The 16,621-nt window shown below is 43.8% G+C and overlaps 1 protein-coding gene across 8 annotated transcripts in view; it reads right to left on the reverse strand.

The window, feature by feature from the left end:
• The window catches only part of frem1a (Fras1 related extracellular matrix 1a), a 337,163-nt gene that overhangs the window by 219,449 nt on the left and 101,093 nt on the right, over nucleotides 1-16,621 (reverse strand). For all 8 annotated transcript variants that reach the window (XM_067983690.1, XM_067983689.1, XM_067983688.1 and 5 more), the window contains exons 10-11: nucleotides 11,089-11,231; nucleotides 7,142-7,338 (exon numbers count right to left, since the gene is read on the reverse strand). In XM_067983690.1, the coding sequence (XP_067839791.1) occupies nucleotides 7,142-7,338; nucleotides 11,089-11,231 (340 nt within the window). The remainder of the gene's footprint in view (nucleotides 1-7,141; nucleotides 7,339-11,088; nucleotides 11,232-16,621) is intronic.

A 16,621-nucleotide genomic window follows, 5' to 3' on the forward strand; every position in this document is an offset into this window, starting at 1 on the left:
TGTTTAACCAACTTGATAGAGTTTTTTGATGAGGTAACAGAGAGGGTAGATGAGGAGAATGCAGTTGATGTGATGTATATGGATTTTCAAAAAGCGTTTGATAAAGTGCCGCATGGTAGGCTTGCTATTAAGATTGTGGCCCATGGAATAAAGGGGGCAGTAGCAACATGGATACAAAATTGGCTAAATGACAATGACAGAGTAGTGGTGAGCAGTTGTTTTTCGGACTGGAGGGAGGTGTACAGTGGTGTTCCCCATGGGTCACTGCTTTTCTTGATATACATTAATGATATGGACTTGGGAGTACAGGGCACAATTTCAAAATTTGCGAATGACACAAAACTTGGAAGGGTAGTGAACAGTGAGGAGGATAGTGATAGACTTCAAGAGGATATAGACAGGCTGGTGGGATGGGCAGACATGTGGCAGATGAAGTTTAACTCAAAAAAATGCGAGGTGAGACATTTCAGTAGGAAAAATGAGGAGAGGCAATATAAACTAGAGGGCACAATTCTAAAAGGGGTGGAGGAACAGAGAGATCTGGGGGTGTATGTGCATAAATCGTTAAAAGTGGCGGGGCAGTTTGAGAAAGCGGTTAAAAAAGCATACGGGATCCTGGGCTTTATAAATAGAGGCATAGAGTACAAAAACAAGGAAGTCATGATGAACCTTTATAAAACACTGGTTCGGCTACAACTGGAGTATTGTGTCCAGTTCTGGGCACTGCACTTTAGGAAGGATGTGAAGGCCTTGGAGAGGGTGCCGAGGAGATTTATCAGAATGATTCCAGGGATAAGGGACTTAAATTACGTGGATAGACTGGAGAAGCTGGGGTTATTCTCCTTGGAACAGAGAAGGTTAAGAGGAGATTTGATAGAGGTGTTCAAAATCATGAAGGGTTTAGACAGAGTGGATAGAGAGAAACTGTTCCCATTGGCGGAAGGGTCAAGAACCAGAGGGCATAGATTTAAGGTGATTGGCAAAAGAAGCAAAGGTGACATGAGTGGTTAGGATCTGGAATGCACTGCCTGAGGGGGTGGTGGAGGCAGATTCAATCATGGCCTTCAAAAGAGAACTGGATAAGTACTTGAAAGGAAAAAGTTTGCAAGGATATGGGGATAGGGCAGGGGAGTGGGACTAGCTGGATTGCTCTTGCATAGAGCCAGCGCGGACTCGATGGGCCGAATGGCCTCCCTCCGTGCTGTAACCTTCTATGAGTCTATATTTATCCCTACAAATTTCATTTGACATTGAAGTGCCCAATCCACTAACCTATGTCCACCTGAAGTCACTTAGAATCATAGGGGGAATTTTAACATATCCACGACAGGCAGGTGAGGGGGGGGGGAGTGGGGAGGGGTGGGGGGGGGGGGTGCGGGGGTGGTTACATTGCTAAAAGTGGAAAATCTGAGCCCAAACCGTTGCAAACACATCTATTTCCGGTTTCACTGCGGTGGGTTGGGAGGTGGCCACGTAGTCCGCATTGGAGAGGAGGGTCAGTGATTATAATATTTAAATGAGCCTGCGTTCCTCAGATTTTGGCAGCCATTTAAATCTGGCTGGCTGGGTTTCCCAGGGCTCGGGAAACCGGGGAGCTGCCAACTTCAACAGGGTGGGCCAGGAGGCGCATGAGTGCTTCCCGCTGGCCCCCTAAGCAAACCTGCCACGATCCTCCGACGCCCCCGCGATCTCTAAAAGTTTTGCCACCACCGACAATAGGCTGACTGGCCTGTACTTACCAGGTTTATCCCTTTCCCCTCCAGTCCTCTGGCACCACTCCCACATCCAAGAAGGATTGAAAGATTGTGGCCAGAGCCGCTGTTATTTCCACCCTTACTTCTCTCAGCAACCGAGGATGCATCCCATCCGGACCTGGTGACTTTTACATTTTGAGTGCTGCCAACCTTTTAATTAGCTCCTCCTTGTCTATTTTTATCCTATCCAATTTCTCTACCCCTTCTCATTGGCAGCATCCTCTTTTTCTGTGAAGACAGATGCAAAGTACTCATTTAGTACCACAGCCATGCCCCGTGCCTCCACAAGATTTCCTTTCGAGTCCCTAAGTGGCCCCACCCTTCCTTTGACCATACTTTTCTTCTTCATATGTTTATAAAAGACTTTCGACTCCCCTTTTATGTTAACCACTATTCATTTCTCATAAAAAATATGCCCCTCTTATTCATTCTGCTCTGCACTTTCTATACTATGTTTGAATTATTATCATGAATTATTCTATACTCTGTTTGAATTTGTATTATGAACCTGACATTTATCATAGAATCATAGAATTACAGGACGGAAGGAGAACATTCGGCCCATCGAGTCTGTGCCAGCTCTATGCAAGAGCCATCCAGCTAGTCCCACTGCCCCGCCCTATTACCGTAGCCCTGCACATTATTTAGTTTCAATTACTTATCCAGTTCCCTTTTGAAGGCCATGATTGAATCTGCCTCCACCACCCCCTCGGGCAGTGCATTCCAGATCATAACCACTCGCTGTGTAAAAAAGTTTTTCCTCATATCGCCATTGGTTCTTTTGCCAATCACCTTAAATCTATGCCCTCTGGGTCTTGACCCTTCCGCCAATGGGAACAGTTTCTCTCTATCTACTCTGTCTGGACCCCTCATGATTTTGAACACCTCTATCAAATCTCCTCGCAACCGTCTTTGCTCTAAGGAGAACAACCCCAGCTTCCCCAGTCTATCCACGTAATTTAAGTCCCTCATCCCTGGAATCATTCTGGTAGATCTCCTCTGCACCCTCTCTGAGGCCTTCACCTCCTTCCTAAAGTGCGGTGCCCAGAACTGGACACAATACTCCAGTTGTAGCTGAACCAGTGTTTTATAAAGGTTCATCATGACTTCCTTGCTTTTGTACTCTGTGCCTCCATTTATAAAGCCCAGGATCCCATTTACTTTTTTAACCGTTTTCTCAACCTGACCCGCCACCTTCAACGATTTGTGCACATATACCCCCCGATCCCTCTGTTCCTCCACCGCTTTTAGAATTGTGCCCTCTAGTTTATATTGCCTTTCCTCATTTTTCCTACTGAAATGCGTCACCTCGCATTTTTTCGCGTTAAACTTCATCTGCCATGTGTCCGCCCATGCCACCAGAGTGTCTATGTTCTCTTGAAGTCTGTTGTTATCCTCCTCACTGTTCACTATTTCCTGTCATTTAGTCAATTCTGTAACCACTGTCCCCTTTATTCCATGGGCCGCAATCTTAATAGCAAGCCTACCATGTGGCACTTTATCAAACACTTTTGAAAATCCATATACACCACATCAACTGCATTGCCCTCATCTACCCTCTGTTACCTCATCAAAAAACTCTATCAAGTTGGTTAAACACGATTTGCCTTTAACAAATTGCTGGCTTTACCTAATCAATACACACTCATCCAAGTGACTGTTAATTCTGTCCCGGATTATCTTTTCCAAAAGTTTCCCCACCACTGGCGTTAAAGTGACTGGCCTATAGTTGCTGGGTTTATCTTTACACCCTTTTATCATAAGCCTCCTTTCAATTTCATCTCAATACCTTTATTCATCCAGGGAGCCCAAGATTTGGATGTCCTACCTTTTCGCCTCCTAGGAATGTGTTTCGTCTGTACCTGAACTATCTCCTCCTTGAAGGCCTCCCACTGATCATATACTGTTTTACCTGCCAATCTTTGTTTCCAATCCACCTGGGCCAGATCCCTTTTCAACTCAATGAAATTGAGTTGAGTATCTTAACCGTTGATATTTCCTCGTCCCTTTCCATAACTGCTCTAAACATAATGATATTATAAGAATATAAGAAATAGGAGCAGGATTAGGCCTTATGGCCCCTCGAGCCTGCTCCGCCATTCAATAAGATTATGGCTAATCTTCGACCTCAACTCCACTTTCCCGCCCAATCCCCATATCCCTTGATTCCCTTAGAGTCCAAAAATCTATCTATCTCAGTCTTGAACATACTCAACAACTGAGCATCCACAGCCCTCTGGGGTAAAGAATTCCAAATATTCCCAACTCTCTGAGTGAAGAAATTCCTCCTAACTCAGTCCTAAACGCCCAACCCCTTATCCTGAGACTATGTCCCCATTTCGAGACTCTCCAGCCAGGGGAAACATCCGCTCCGCATCTCCCCTGTCAAGCCTTCTTATAATCTTCTATGTTTCAATGAGATCACCTCTCATTCTTCTGAACTCCTGAGACTATAGGCCCATTCTACTTAATCTTTCACCATAGGACAACCATCTCATCCCAGAAATCAATCTAGTGAACCTTTGTTGTACCCCCTCTAAGGCAAGTATATCCTTCCTTAGGTAAGGAGACCAAAACTGCACACAGTACTCCAGGTGTGGTCTCACCAAAACCCTATATAATTGCAGCAAGACTTCCTTACTCTTGTACTCCAACCCCCTTGTTATAAAGACCAACATACCATTTGCCTTTCTAATTGCTTGCTGGAGGCTAACTTTCTGTGATTCATGTACAAGGACACCCAAATCCCTCTGAATGCCAACATTTAATAGTTTCTCACCATTTGAAAAAATTCTGTTTTTCTATTTTTCCTGCCAAAGTGAATAACCTCACATTTCCCCACATTATGCTCCATCTGCCACCTTCTTGCCCCCTCACTTAACCTGTCGATATCCCTTTGCAGAATATTTGCGTCCTCCTCACAGCTTACTTTCCCACCTAGCTTTGTATCGTCAGCAAACGTGAATACATTACACTCAGTCCCTTCATCTAAATCATTAATATAGATTGTAAATAGCTAAGGCCCAAGCAACGATCCCTGCAGCACCCCACTGGTCACAACTTGCCAACCCAAAAATGACCCGTTTATTCCTACTCTCTGTTTTCTGTCCATTAACCAATCTTCAATCCATGCTAATATATTACCCCCAATCCCATGAGCCCTAATCTTGTGTAATAACCTCTTGTGTAGCATCTTATCGAATGTATTTTGAAAATCCAAATATACTATATCCACTGGTTACCCCTCATCTACTCTGCCAGTTACACCCTCAAAAAACCCTAATACATTTGTCAAACATGATTTCCCTTTCATATAACTGTGTTGACTCTGCCTAATCATGTTATGATTTTCTAAGTGCTCTGTTACTATGTCCTTAATAATAGATTCTAGCATTTTCCCAAGTCAGTTCTGACTTTATTGTGGCCAACATTTATAGTGGTGGAGTGGCACTCGAGGAATTTTGGCTCCGTAATCTCTCCGACCGATTTCAAACACCACACTGACAGACTTTAAGATTTAGGATGAAAACTATGAGTCACATTATTAAGAAGTGACATTAACAGAAGCATCATTAAAGGAAGTTATGTTAAACCTTTCTAAACACTGGATCGTCACAGCTGGAGTATTGTGTCCAATTCTGGGCACCGCACTTTAGGAAGGATGTGAAGGCCTTTGAGAGGGTGCAGAAAAGATTTACTAGAATGGTTCCAGGGATGAGGGACTTCAGTTACGTGGATAGACTGGAGAAGCAATGATTGTTCTCCTTAGAGCAGAGAAGATTAAGAGGCGATTTGATAGAAGTGTTCAAAATCATGACTGGTTTAGATAAAGTAAACAAAAAGAGAAACTGTACCCATTGGCAGAAGGGTGGAGAACCAGAGGACAGATGTAAGGTGATTAGCAAAAGAACTAAAGGCAACACGAGGAAAAAATGTTTTACACAGTGAGTAGTTATGATCTGGAATGCGCTGCCTGAGAGGGTGCTGGAAGCAGATGCAATCGTGGCTTTCAAAAAGGAATTGGATAAATACTTGAAGGGAAAAAATTTGCAGGGCTCTTGTTTGATCCAGGTCTCTGTTATTGCCACTATATCACAACCCCATGTGGCCTGCAGCTCACCAATCTTATTTATCACGCTCTGTGCATTTACTCGCATGCACCCCAAACCAGCCTTAATCTGCTTTACATTCTTTCCCCTGTCTGATCAGTCCTCTTTCTGGACTACTCTTCATTCTAATGTTGTTTGTATCCCCCAATCCTCCAGGCACCTTGTTTCTCCTCTCTGATGCTTCATCATAATTCCCTCCCCTGCCAAATTAGTTTAAACCTTCCCCCACAGCACTAGTTAACCACCCCGCAAGGACATTGGACCCAGCCCTATTTAGATGCAACCGTCTACCTTTTATAGGTCCCTCCTGCCCCAGAACTGGTACCAATGCCACTTACAGGACTCTTCACAGTTAACCACCTATTGATGTGTTATCTGCAAATTTTGATATTATGCCCTCTATACCCAAGTGCATATCATTTATATGTATTGAAAATAGCAATGAACTCAATACCAGCCCTGGAGGACAACACTGTTTGCATCCTCCCAGTCTGAAATACATCCATTAATTATTACTCTCTGTTTTCTTTCCTTTAGTCAACTTCCTATCAATCCTGTAACACAATAATACCCAGGCCTAGAAATTTGAGGAGGCCCATTTTTTGGCGCTCAGGGGAGCAGAGTAAATACCAATGTTGGAACTGGGACGTAAAGCAGGGCTTAGGCTCATTGCAAAAGACAAGGGTCTGCTTCAGGTGTGGATAAAGGATGCCTCTTGTTTGTCCTCACCCAATATGGCAGTCGGCGCACTTCCGGACGGAAGCGTGCGTGCGTTTCCTGCTTGATTTAGCTGTGATGATCTGGAATGCACTGCCTGAAAGGGTGGTGGAAGCAGATTCAATAGTAACCTCAAAAGGGAATTGGATAAACATGTGAAGTGAAAATAATTACAGGGCTATGGGGAAAGAGCAGGGGAGTGGGACTAATTGGATAGCTCTTTCAAAGAGCCGGCACAGGCACGATGGGCCAAATGGCCGCCTCCTGTGCTGTACCTACTATGATACTGATCAGTCACTCTAATCTATATGTGCCAAATTTTGCAATCATCTGCCAATAAGGGAATTGCTAAATTTAGTGACATTGTAAGCACATCCTTTTTCAATTAAATTTATGGTATCACCACACATTGTGGCTAGAGCAGTTCTTCCCCTATATATTATTCAATCACAAAGTGAACCAAAACAAAACTGCAAAATATTTTGCCGGGTATGATGATGTCATTTATAATAATCTAGCATACTTATAATGTGTGAATGATTCTGGCCTGCATGTACCTACCCAAGTATTGAAGTAAAGAATGGCGGGGTTGTTATTGTATATATGATCTCCCTGTCAGGCGACTCTGTGTCTGTGAAATGCAACTGGTTCTTTGTCAGGTACGCTATCTCAGTCTCCTTGACAACAAGATGGCGTACAACCTCCGGTGTCTCTTTGGGAAGCTGATCATCCACCGGCGTAATGTGAACAATTACAGTCTGCAATGAAATTAACTTTGTGAGAAAAGACTATCAGAGTTTCACAGCATTAAAGAATAAAATGACACAGATAACATGTTAATGAAATACCACTGCACACAATAAACTTAAATGTTCAACTTAAAGCTTTTTAAACATTCCCAATGTTTATAGGGGTGACTTTGTATGGCCAGTTTTCTCAGTATGGATGGGTGGTGGGGACACCTCCTTCACCGACTGTGTTATCGGGAAACCACAGACACCGTGTCTGCAATTTTCCAATTCGTGTGGCCAACAGGTGAGGCTCACCACTGTTACATCCACACTGTGAGTTGGGCCTTGTGTGGCTATTGGGGGAAATTTTGGTAGAGTCCAATCAGATGTTCAAAAAAGGGGAGAGGGATAGTCCAGGTAACTACAAGCCAGTCAGCCTAATGTAGGTGGTGGGGACACAATAATCCAGGACAAAAATAATTATCGCATGGATTAATCAATGACAGCCAGTATGGATTCGTTAAAGGCAAATCGTGTTTAACTAACTAGGTTGAGTTATTTCATGAAGTAACGGGGAGGGTTGATGAAGTTGGTACAGTTGATGCTGTAGATATGGACTTTCAAAAGGCATTTGATAAAGTACCACATAATAGACTTGTCTGCAAAATTGAAGCCCATGAGATTAAAGGGACAGTGGCAGCTTGGATACAAAATTGGCTAATGGACAGAAAGCAGAGAGCAGTGGGGAACGGTTGTTTTTCAGACTGGAGGGAAGTATACAGTGGTGTTCTCCCAGGGGTCAGTATTAGGACCACTGCTCTTGTTGATATATATTAATGACCTGGACTCGGGTATACAGGGCATAATTTCAAAGTTAGTAGATGACACGAAACCTGGAAATGCAGTAAAAAGTGAGAAGGATAGTAACAGACTTCAGGAGGATATAGACAGACTGGTGAAATGGGCAGACACATGGCAGATGCAATTTAACGCAGAGAAGTGTGAAGTGATATATTTTGGTAGGATGAATGAGGAGAGGCAATATAAACTAAATGGTACAATTTTAAAGGGGGATCCAGGAACAGAAAGATCTGGAGGTTTACGTACACAAATCTTTGAAGATGGCAGGACAATTTGATACGGCTGTTAAAAAGGCATACGGGATCCTTGGCTTTATAAATAGAGGCATAGAGTACAAACGCAAGGAAGTTATGCTAAACCTTTATAAATCACTGGTTAGGCCTCAGCTGGAGTATTATTATCGATGTAGGGACAGCATTGGAGGAGGCCATTCGGCCCATCGTGCCTGTACTGGCTCTTTGGAAGAGCTATCCAATTAGTCCCATTCCTCTGCTCTTTCCCCACAGCCCTGTAAACGTTTTTTCCTTCAAGCATTTATCGAATTCCTTTTTGAGAGTTACTATTGAATCTGCTTCCACCGCCCTTTCAGGCAGTGCATTCCAGATCATTACTCGCTGGGTTAAAAAAATGTTTCTTCATGTCACCTCTGACTCTTTTGCCGATCGCCTTAAGTCTATGTACTCTGGTTACTGACCCTTCTGCCACTGGAAACAATTTCTCCTTATTTACTCTGTAAAATCCGTTCATGATTTTGAATATCTCTATCGAATCTCCCCTTAACCTTCTCTGTTTGAAGGAGAACAACTCCAACTCCTCCAGTCTCTCCACGTAACTGAAGTCCCTTGTCCCTGGTACGATTCTAGTAAATCTCTTCTGCAGCCCCTCTAAGGCCTTGACATCCTTCCTAAAGTGTGGTGCCCAGAATTGAACACAATACTCCAGCTAAGGCCTAGCCAGTGTTTTATAAAGGTTTAGCATAACTTCCTTGCCTCTATTAATAAAGCCCAGGATCCTATATGCTTTTTAACAGCCTTCTCCACTTGTCTTGCCACCTTCAAAGATTTGTGTATGTGTACCCCCAGGTCTCTCTGTTCCTGCATTCCCTTTAAGATTGTACCATTTAGTTTATATTGCCTCTCCTCAGTCTTCCTACCAAAATGCATCACTTCACACTTCTCTGCATTAAATTTCAGCTGTCATGTGTCTGACCATTTCACCAGTCTGTCTACGTCCTCCTGAAGTCTGTTACTATCCTCCACAATGTTTACTACATTTCCGAGCTTCATGTTATCTCCAAGCTTTATATTATACCCTCTGTGCTCAAGTCCAGATCATTAATATATATCAAAAAGACTAGTGGTCCTGATACTGACCCCTGGGGAACACCACTGTATACTTCCCTTCAGTCCAAAAACAACTATTCACCACTACTTTCTGCTTTCTGTCCCCTAGCCAATTTTGTATCCATGCTGCCATTTTAATCCCATGGGCTTTAATTTTGCTAACAAGTCAGTTATGTGGTACTTTTTCAAATGCCTTTTGAAAGTCCATATACACAACATCAACCGCACTACCCTCAACGAAGAACTCAATCAAGTTAGTCAAACACGATTTTCCTTTAACAAATTGTGTCCAATTCTGGACACCACATCTTAGGGACAATGTCAAGGCCTTGAAGAGGATGTAGAGGAGATTTTCTAGAATGGTATCAGATGTGAGGGACTTCAGTTACGTGGAGAGACTAGAGAAGCTGGAATTGTTCTCTTTAGAACAGAGGTTAATGGGAGGTTTAATAGAATCATGAAGGATTTTGATAAAGTAAATAAGGAGAAACTGTTTCCACAGGCAGTAGGGTCGGTAACCAGAGGGCACAGATTTAAAAGAGCCAGAGGTGAGATGATTTTTTTATGCAGCAAGTTATGATCTGGAATGCACTGCTTGAAAGGATAGTGGAAGCTGATTCAATAATAACTTTCAAAAGGGAATTGGATAAATACCTTAAGGGGAGAAAATTGCAGGGCTATGGGGAAACAGCAGGCGAGTGGGACTAATTGGAAGCTCTTTTAAAGAGCCGGGCACTGGCACAGTGAACCGATTGGCCTCCTGTACTGTAAGATTCTATATTGCTGGGTGTTTTTATGATACACATGCACGATGCATTCCAGCATGTTCTTTGCCTAAAATAGTCCAATGTTTGATTGGAGGAAGTGGTTTATGAAATGTTGCTAAGCTGTGCTGAGGTACTTTGAGTTCACGGGTTAAACTGATCGCACTGAGACAGACTGTAACACAATACATGTTCTTTGTGACGCAGGGGCAGGGGGAATTAAAACATTATACACAGCTCTCTGTAAATGCTTTATGGAATAGTTTGCTCGAATAAATCTTTAATAAGTTTGTGTTGTGCTTTACACCATGAACCTTCAACTTTGATCACTTCTCATTGAAAATACTGAAGCTGAGTTTCTATCAAAGGCCAAGTCAGGTAAAGTTAGTCTGTGGGTGAACCATGCAAGTCAGAAGGTCTGAAGTTTGATTCTTGATCTGTGCTGAGTTAGCTCATCTCAGCCGGAGGAGCTCCAACTGGCCTCAGCATCCATGGGGTAGGAAGGAGAAGATGCAGGGTTCCTGCTCCTGATCGCTATTCAGTGATTCCTGCTGTCAAATCAGCTTGAGAATTGCCACATGGACAAATTTTGTCTTTTTGCCCTCATTTGCTAAAGGCAATGATTCATGCTGGGATACAGTTGCTGCCATTTCTCCAGTACCTCACCCGAACCTTTCATAATTTTGGAAACCTCTATTTGATCCCCTCTATTCTAGCGAAACAATCCCCAATTTTTCTAGTCTTTTTTCATAACGATACCATAATATGGGTGTCCTGAAAGATTCATGTTATTTGACGCAGACAGGTACCTGAGGATCAGAGTAGTTTGGTGGGTCGTGGCTGTCGGACAGAATAAACTCAAAGGAATCTTCAAATACTTCTCCTCCCAAGTGACGGTAATAGATCGCAGCATTGACGAGATCTCTCTGCAGGAACCTACTGATGGGATATCCTGGTGCAGGCAAGCAACAATAAACAGACAAAGCAGGTTAATAGACAGTGACTGAAATATCATAAATTAAGGATGCCACAGCGCCCCGAGTGGCCTAGATGGTAAATATATCACCCGGTATATACCAAGGCACAAAGACCATGAAGGCCCCAGCACAGGTTCAATTTGTGACCTGTGCTGAGTTAGCAGATTTCAACCAAGACAGCAGTTTAGGCACTACATTTGGACTCAGGAAGGGTTCTCGCTCAAGAACATTATCCCAGTGACTCCGGCTGGAAAGTATGCATGTATCAATGCCGGTTGTGGACAGGGATCTGGCTTGGTTGTGATGTTCCTCACAGCCAAAGAGCTGGCACTGACCGTCAAGGATCACACAGGAAGAAAAGCCATTTGGAAAAACCTCTCCCTCCAAAAAGGGCATCAGTGGGTTTTCTGCTGCCACTGTCCCAGGGTATACTGCCACGCCTCTCCTTCTGGTCTATGGTGCATGCAGAAAAATAGGCTGGGTTGCTGAACCCTGCCTCCCTTTCATTTATGTGCTACGGGATGGTGGCCTTGTCTGCTGGGATAAGGAGGAAAATCCCAGACAGGACGGGGTGCAGCTTTAGGCCACCCAGTCTGACATTCCTTTATTTTCCTTTACCAAGAAAGGACAATACAGTCTTGTGTGCCGACTGCAATGGCACATGTAGGACAACATCCAGGCTTGGGCTGATAAGTGGCAAGTAACATTCACGCCAGACAAGTGCCAGGCAATGACCATCTCCAACAAGAGAGAGTCTAACCACCTCCCCTTGACATTCAACGGCATTAGCATCACCAAATCCCCCACCATCAACATCCTGGGGGTCACCATTGACCAGAAACTTATCTGGACCAGCCATATAAATACTGTGGCTACAAGAGCAGGTCAGAGGCTGGGTATTCTGCGGTGAGTGACTCACCTCCTGACTCCCCAAAGCCTTTCCACCATCGACAAGACACAAGTCAGGAGTGTGATGGAATACTCTCCACTTGACTGGATGAGTGCAGCTCCAACAACACTCAAGAAGCTCGACACCATCCAGGACAAAGCAGCCCGCTTGATTGGCATCCCATCCACCACCTTAAACATTCACTCTCTCCACCACCGGCGCACAGTGGCTGCAGTGTGTACCATCCACAGGATGCACTGCAGCAACTCGCTAAGGCTTCTTCGACAGCACCTCCCAAACCCATGACCTCTACCACCCAGAAGGACAAGAGCAGCAGGCACATGGGAACAACACCACCTGCACGTTCCCCTCCAAGTCATATACCATCCGACTTGGAAATATATCGCCGTTCCTTCATCGTCGCTGGGTCAAAATCCTGGATCTCCCTTCCTAACAGCACTGTGGGAGAACCTTCACCACACGGACTGCAGCGGTTCAAGAAGGCGGCTCACCACCACCTTCTCAAGGGCAATTCGGGATGGGCAATAAATGCCGGCCTTGCCAGCGACGCCCACATCCCTTGAACGAATAAAAAAAAAACCCCAGCAACACAATCTTTGTTCTATGGGTGCAATGACAATTTGTTCAGAGCAATATATTTTACAATTATCTCCTCTGAAAGCTCCGAGATGGTCATCGCCCTTTCATTTATCTCCTGTCACCTTACTTGGGTTGCATCTGTCAAAATGAAAGGAAACGATTTAATTCTTTATATTAACCTTAGCATTTGAGTGAGTTTCTTTTAGCAATGTTCAATTAGTAAAGGGGATTCCAGTCAGCCAGTGGTTTAGCTGATTGAATTTTAAGGATCACAATTAGTGTTGCACAAAGTCAGGCACGAAGATGCATTTAAATGGTTTAGAGCCCCCTTTGATGAGGGGTTTAAGAAAAAAAGGGTCTGATGGTCTGTGGGGGTTATGAGACAGTGCTCAACTACTCTGTAATAAATTAAATGAGGAGGGTGGCAGAGGACTGGATGACTGCAAATGTTACACCCCTGTTCAAGAAAGGGGAGAAGGATAAACCCGGCAATTACAGGCCAGTCAGCCTGGTGGGGAAACTTTTACAGACAATAATCTGGGACAAAATAAATTGGCACTTGGAAAAATATGGGCTAATAAATGAAAGTCAGCACGGATTTGATTGAGTTCTTTGATGAAGTAATGGAAAGGGTTGATGAGGGTAATGCGGTTGATGTAGAGTATCTGGACTTCCAAAAGGCATTTGATAAAGTATCACATAATAGACTTGTTAGCAAAATTAAAGCCCATGGGATTAAAGGGACAGTGGCAGCGTGGATACAAAATTGGTTAGGGGATAGAAAGCAGAGAGTAGTGGGGAACGGTTGTTTTTCAGACTGGAGGGAAGTATACAGTGGTGTCCCCCAGGGGTCAGTATTAGGACCACTGCTCTATTTGATATATATATAAATGAGCTGGACTTGGGTATAGAGGGTATAATTTCAAAGTTTGCAGATGACACAAAACTCGGAAATGTAGTAAATAATGTGGAGGATAGTAACAGACTTCAGGAGGACACAGACAGACTGGTGAAATGGGCAGACACATGGCAGATGAAATTTATCACAGAGAAGTATGAAGTGATGCATTTTGGTAGGAAAAATGAGGCGAGACAAATATAAACTAAATGGTACAATTTTAAACAGGGTTCAGGAACAGAGAGACCTGGGGGTGTACATATACAAATCTTTGAAGGTGGCAAGACAAGTTCAGAAGGCTGTTAAAAAAGCATATGGGCTTTATTAATAGAGGCATAGAGTACAAAAGCAAGGAGGTTATGCTAAACCTTTATAAAACACTGGTTAGGCCTCAGCTGGAGTATTGTGTTCAATTCTGGGCACCATACTTTAGGAAGGATGTCAAGGCTTTAGAGAGAACATAAGAAATAGGAGCAGGAGCAGGCCATATGGCCCCTCGAGCCTACTCCGCCACTCAATCAGATCATGGCTGATCTTCAACCACAACTCCACTTTCCTGCCCGATCCCCATATCCCTGGATTGCCTTAGAGTCCAAAAATCTATCTAGCCTTGAATGTACTCAACGACTCAGCATCCACAGCCCTCTGGGATAGAGAATTCCAAAGATTCACAACCCTCTGAGTGAAGACATTCCTCATCTCAGTCTTAAAATGCCAACCCCTTATCCTGCGACTATGCCCTCTCGTTCTAGACACTCCAGCCAGGGGAAACAACCTCTCAGCATCTACCCTGTCAAGCACCCTCAGAATCTTATGTGTTTCAACGAGATTACCTCTCATTCTTCTAAACTTGAGGCCCTTTCTACTCAACCTTTCACAGACTCATAGAAAGGTTACAGCATGGAAGGCGGCCATTCGACCCATCAAGTCCGTGCCAGCTCTATCCAAGAGTAATCCAGCTAGTCCCACTCCCCACTCTATCCCCGTAGCCCTGCAAATTTTTCCTTTCAAGTACTTATCCAGTTCCCTTTTGAAATCCATAATTGAATCTGCCTCCACCACCCCCTCGGGCAGTGCATTCCAGATCATAACCACTCGCTGTGTAAAAAGGTTTTTCCTCATGTCACCTTTGGTTCTTTTGCCAATCACCTTTAATCTATGTCCTCTGGTTCTTGACCCTTCCGCCAATGGGAACAGTTTCTCTCTATCCACTCTGTCTAGATCCTTCATGATTTTAAATACCTCTATCAAATCTCCTCTCAATCTTCTCTGTTCCAAGCAAAACATCCCTAGCTTCACTAATCTATCCACGTAACTGAAGTCCCTCATCCCTGGAACCATTCTAGTAAATCTCCTCTGCACCCTCTCGAAGGCCTTCACCTCCTTCCTAAAGTGCGGTGACCAGAACTGGACACAATACTCCAGTTGTGGTCGAACCAGTGTTTTATAAAGGTTCGTCATGACTTCCTTGCTTTTGTACTCTATGCCTCTAAAGCCCAGGATCCCGTTTGTTTTTTTAACCACTTTCTCAACCTACCCTTCCACCTTCAATGATTTGTGCACATATACTCTCAGATCTTTCTGTTCCTGTACCACTTTTAGAATTGTGCCCTCTAGTTTATATTGCCTCTCCTCGTTCTTCCTACCGAAATGTATCGCTTCGTATTTTTCTGCGTTAAATTTCATCTGCCACGTGTCCGCCCATGCCACCAGCCTGTCTATCTCCTCTTGAAGTCTATCACTATCCTCCTCACTGTTCACTACACTTCCAAGTTTTGTGTCATATGCAAATTTTGAAATTGTGAGCTGTACACCCAAGTCCAAGTCATTAATGTATATCAAGAAAAGCAGTGGTCCCAGCACTGACCCCTGGGGAACACTACTGTACACCTCCTTCTGGTCCGAAAAACAACCGTTCACCACTACTCTCTGTTTCCTGTCACTTAGTCAATTCTGTATCCATGCTGCTACTGCCCCCTTTATTACATTTACACCACATCAACTGCATTGCCCTCATCGACACTCTCTACTACCTCATTAAAAAACTCTATCAAGTTAGTTGAACACGATTTGCCTTTAACAAATCCGTGCTGGCTTCCCTGATCAATCCACACTTGTCCAAGTGACTGCTAATTCTGTCTCAGATTATCGTTTCTAAAAGTTTCCCCACCACTAAAGTTAAACTGACTGGCCTGTAGTTGCTGGATTTTATCTTACAGCCTTTTTTGAACAAGGGTCTAACATTTACAACTCTCCAGTCCTCTGACACCACCCCCGTATCTACAGATGTTTGGAAGATTATGGCCAGCACCTCTGCAATTTCCACCCTTACTTCCCTCAGCAACCTAGGATGCATCACATCCAGACTGTGTGACTTAACTACTTTAAATACAGCTAGCTTTTCTAGTACCTCCTGTTTATCAATTTTTAGCCCATCCTGTATCTCAACTACATCTTCCTTTAGAGACTCTGGCAGCATCTTCTTCATTGGTAAAGACAGATGCAAAGTACTCATTTAGTACCTTGGCCATCCCCTCTGCTTCCGTGAGTAAATCTCCTTTTTGGTCCCTGATCAGCCCCACCTCTCCTCTTATTACCCGTTTACTATTTATATGCCTATAGAAGACTTTTGGATTCTCTTTTATGTTTGCCGCCAGTCTATTCTCCTACTCTCTCTTTGCCCCTCTTATTTCCTTTTTCACTTCCCCTCTCAACTTTCTATATTCAGCCTGGTTTTCACTTGCATTATCAACCTGACATCTGTCATACACTTCTTTTTTCTGCTTCATCTTACTCTATCTCTTTTGTCATCGAGGAAGCTCTGGCTTTAGTTGCCCTACCTTTTTCCCGCATGGGAATGTACCAAGACTGTACATGAACCATCTCATCCTTAAAGGTCACCCATTGTTCAATTACAGTTTTGCCTGCCAATCTTTGATTCAAATTTACCCGGGCCAGATCTGTTCTCATCCCACTGA

This window comes from Heptranchias perlo, chromosome 4 (genome assembly GCF_035084215.1).
Source record: "Heptranchias perlo isolate sHepPer1 chromosome 4, sHepPer1.hap1, whole genome shotgun sequence".
Classification (NCBI taxonomy): domain Eukaryota; kingdom Metazoa; phylum Chordata; class Chondrichthyes; order Hexanchiformes; family Hexanchidae; genus Heptranchias; species Heptranchias perlo.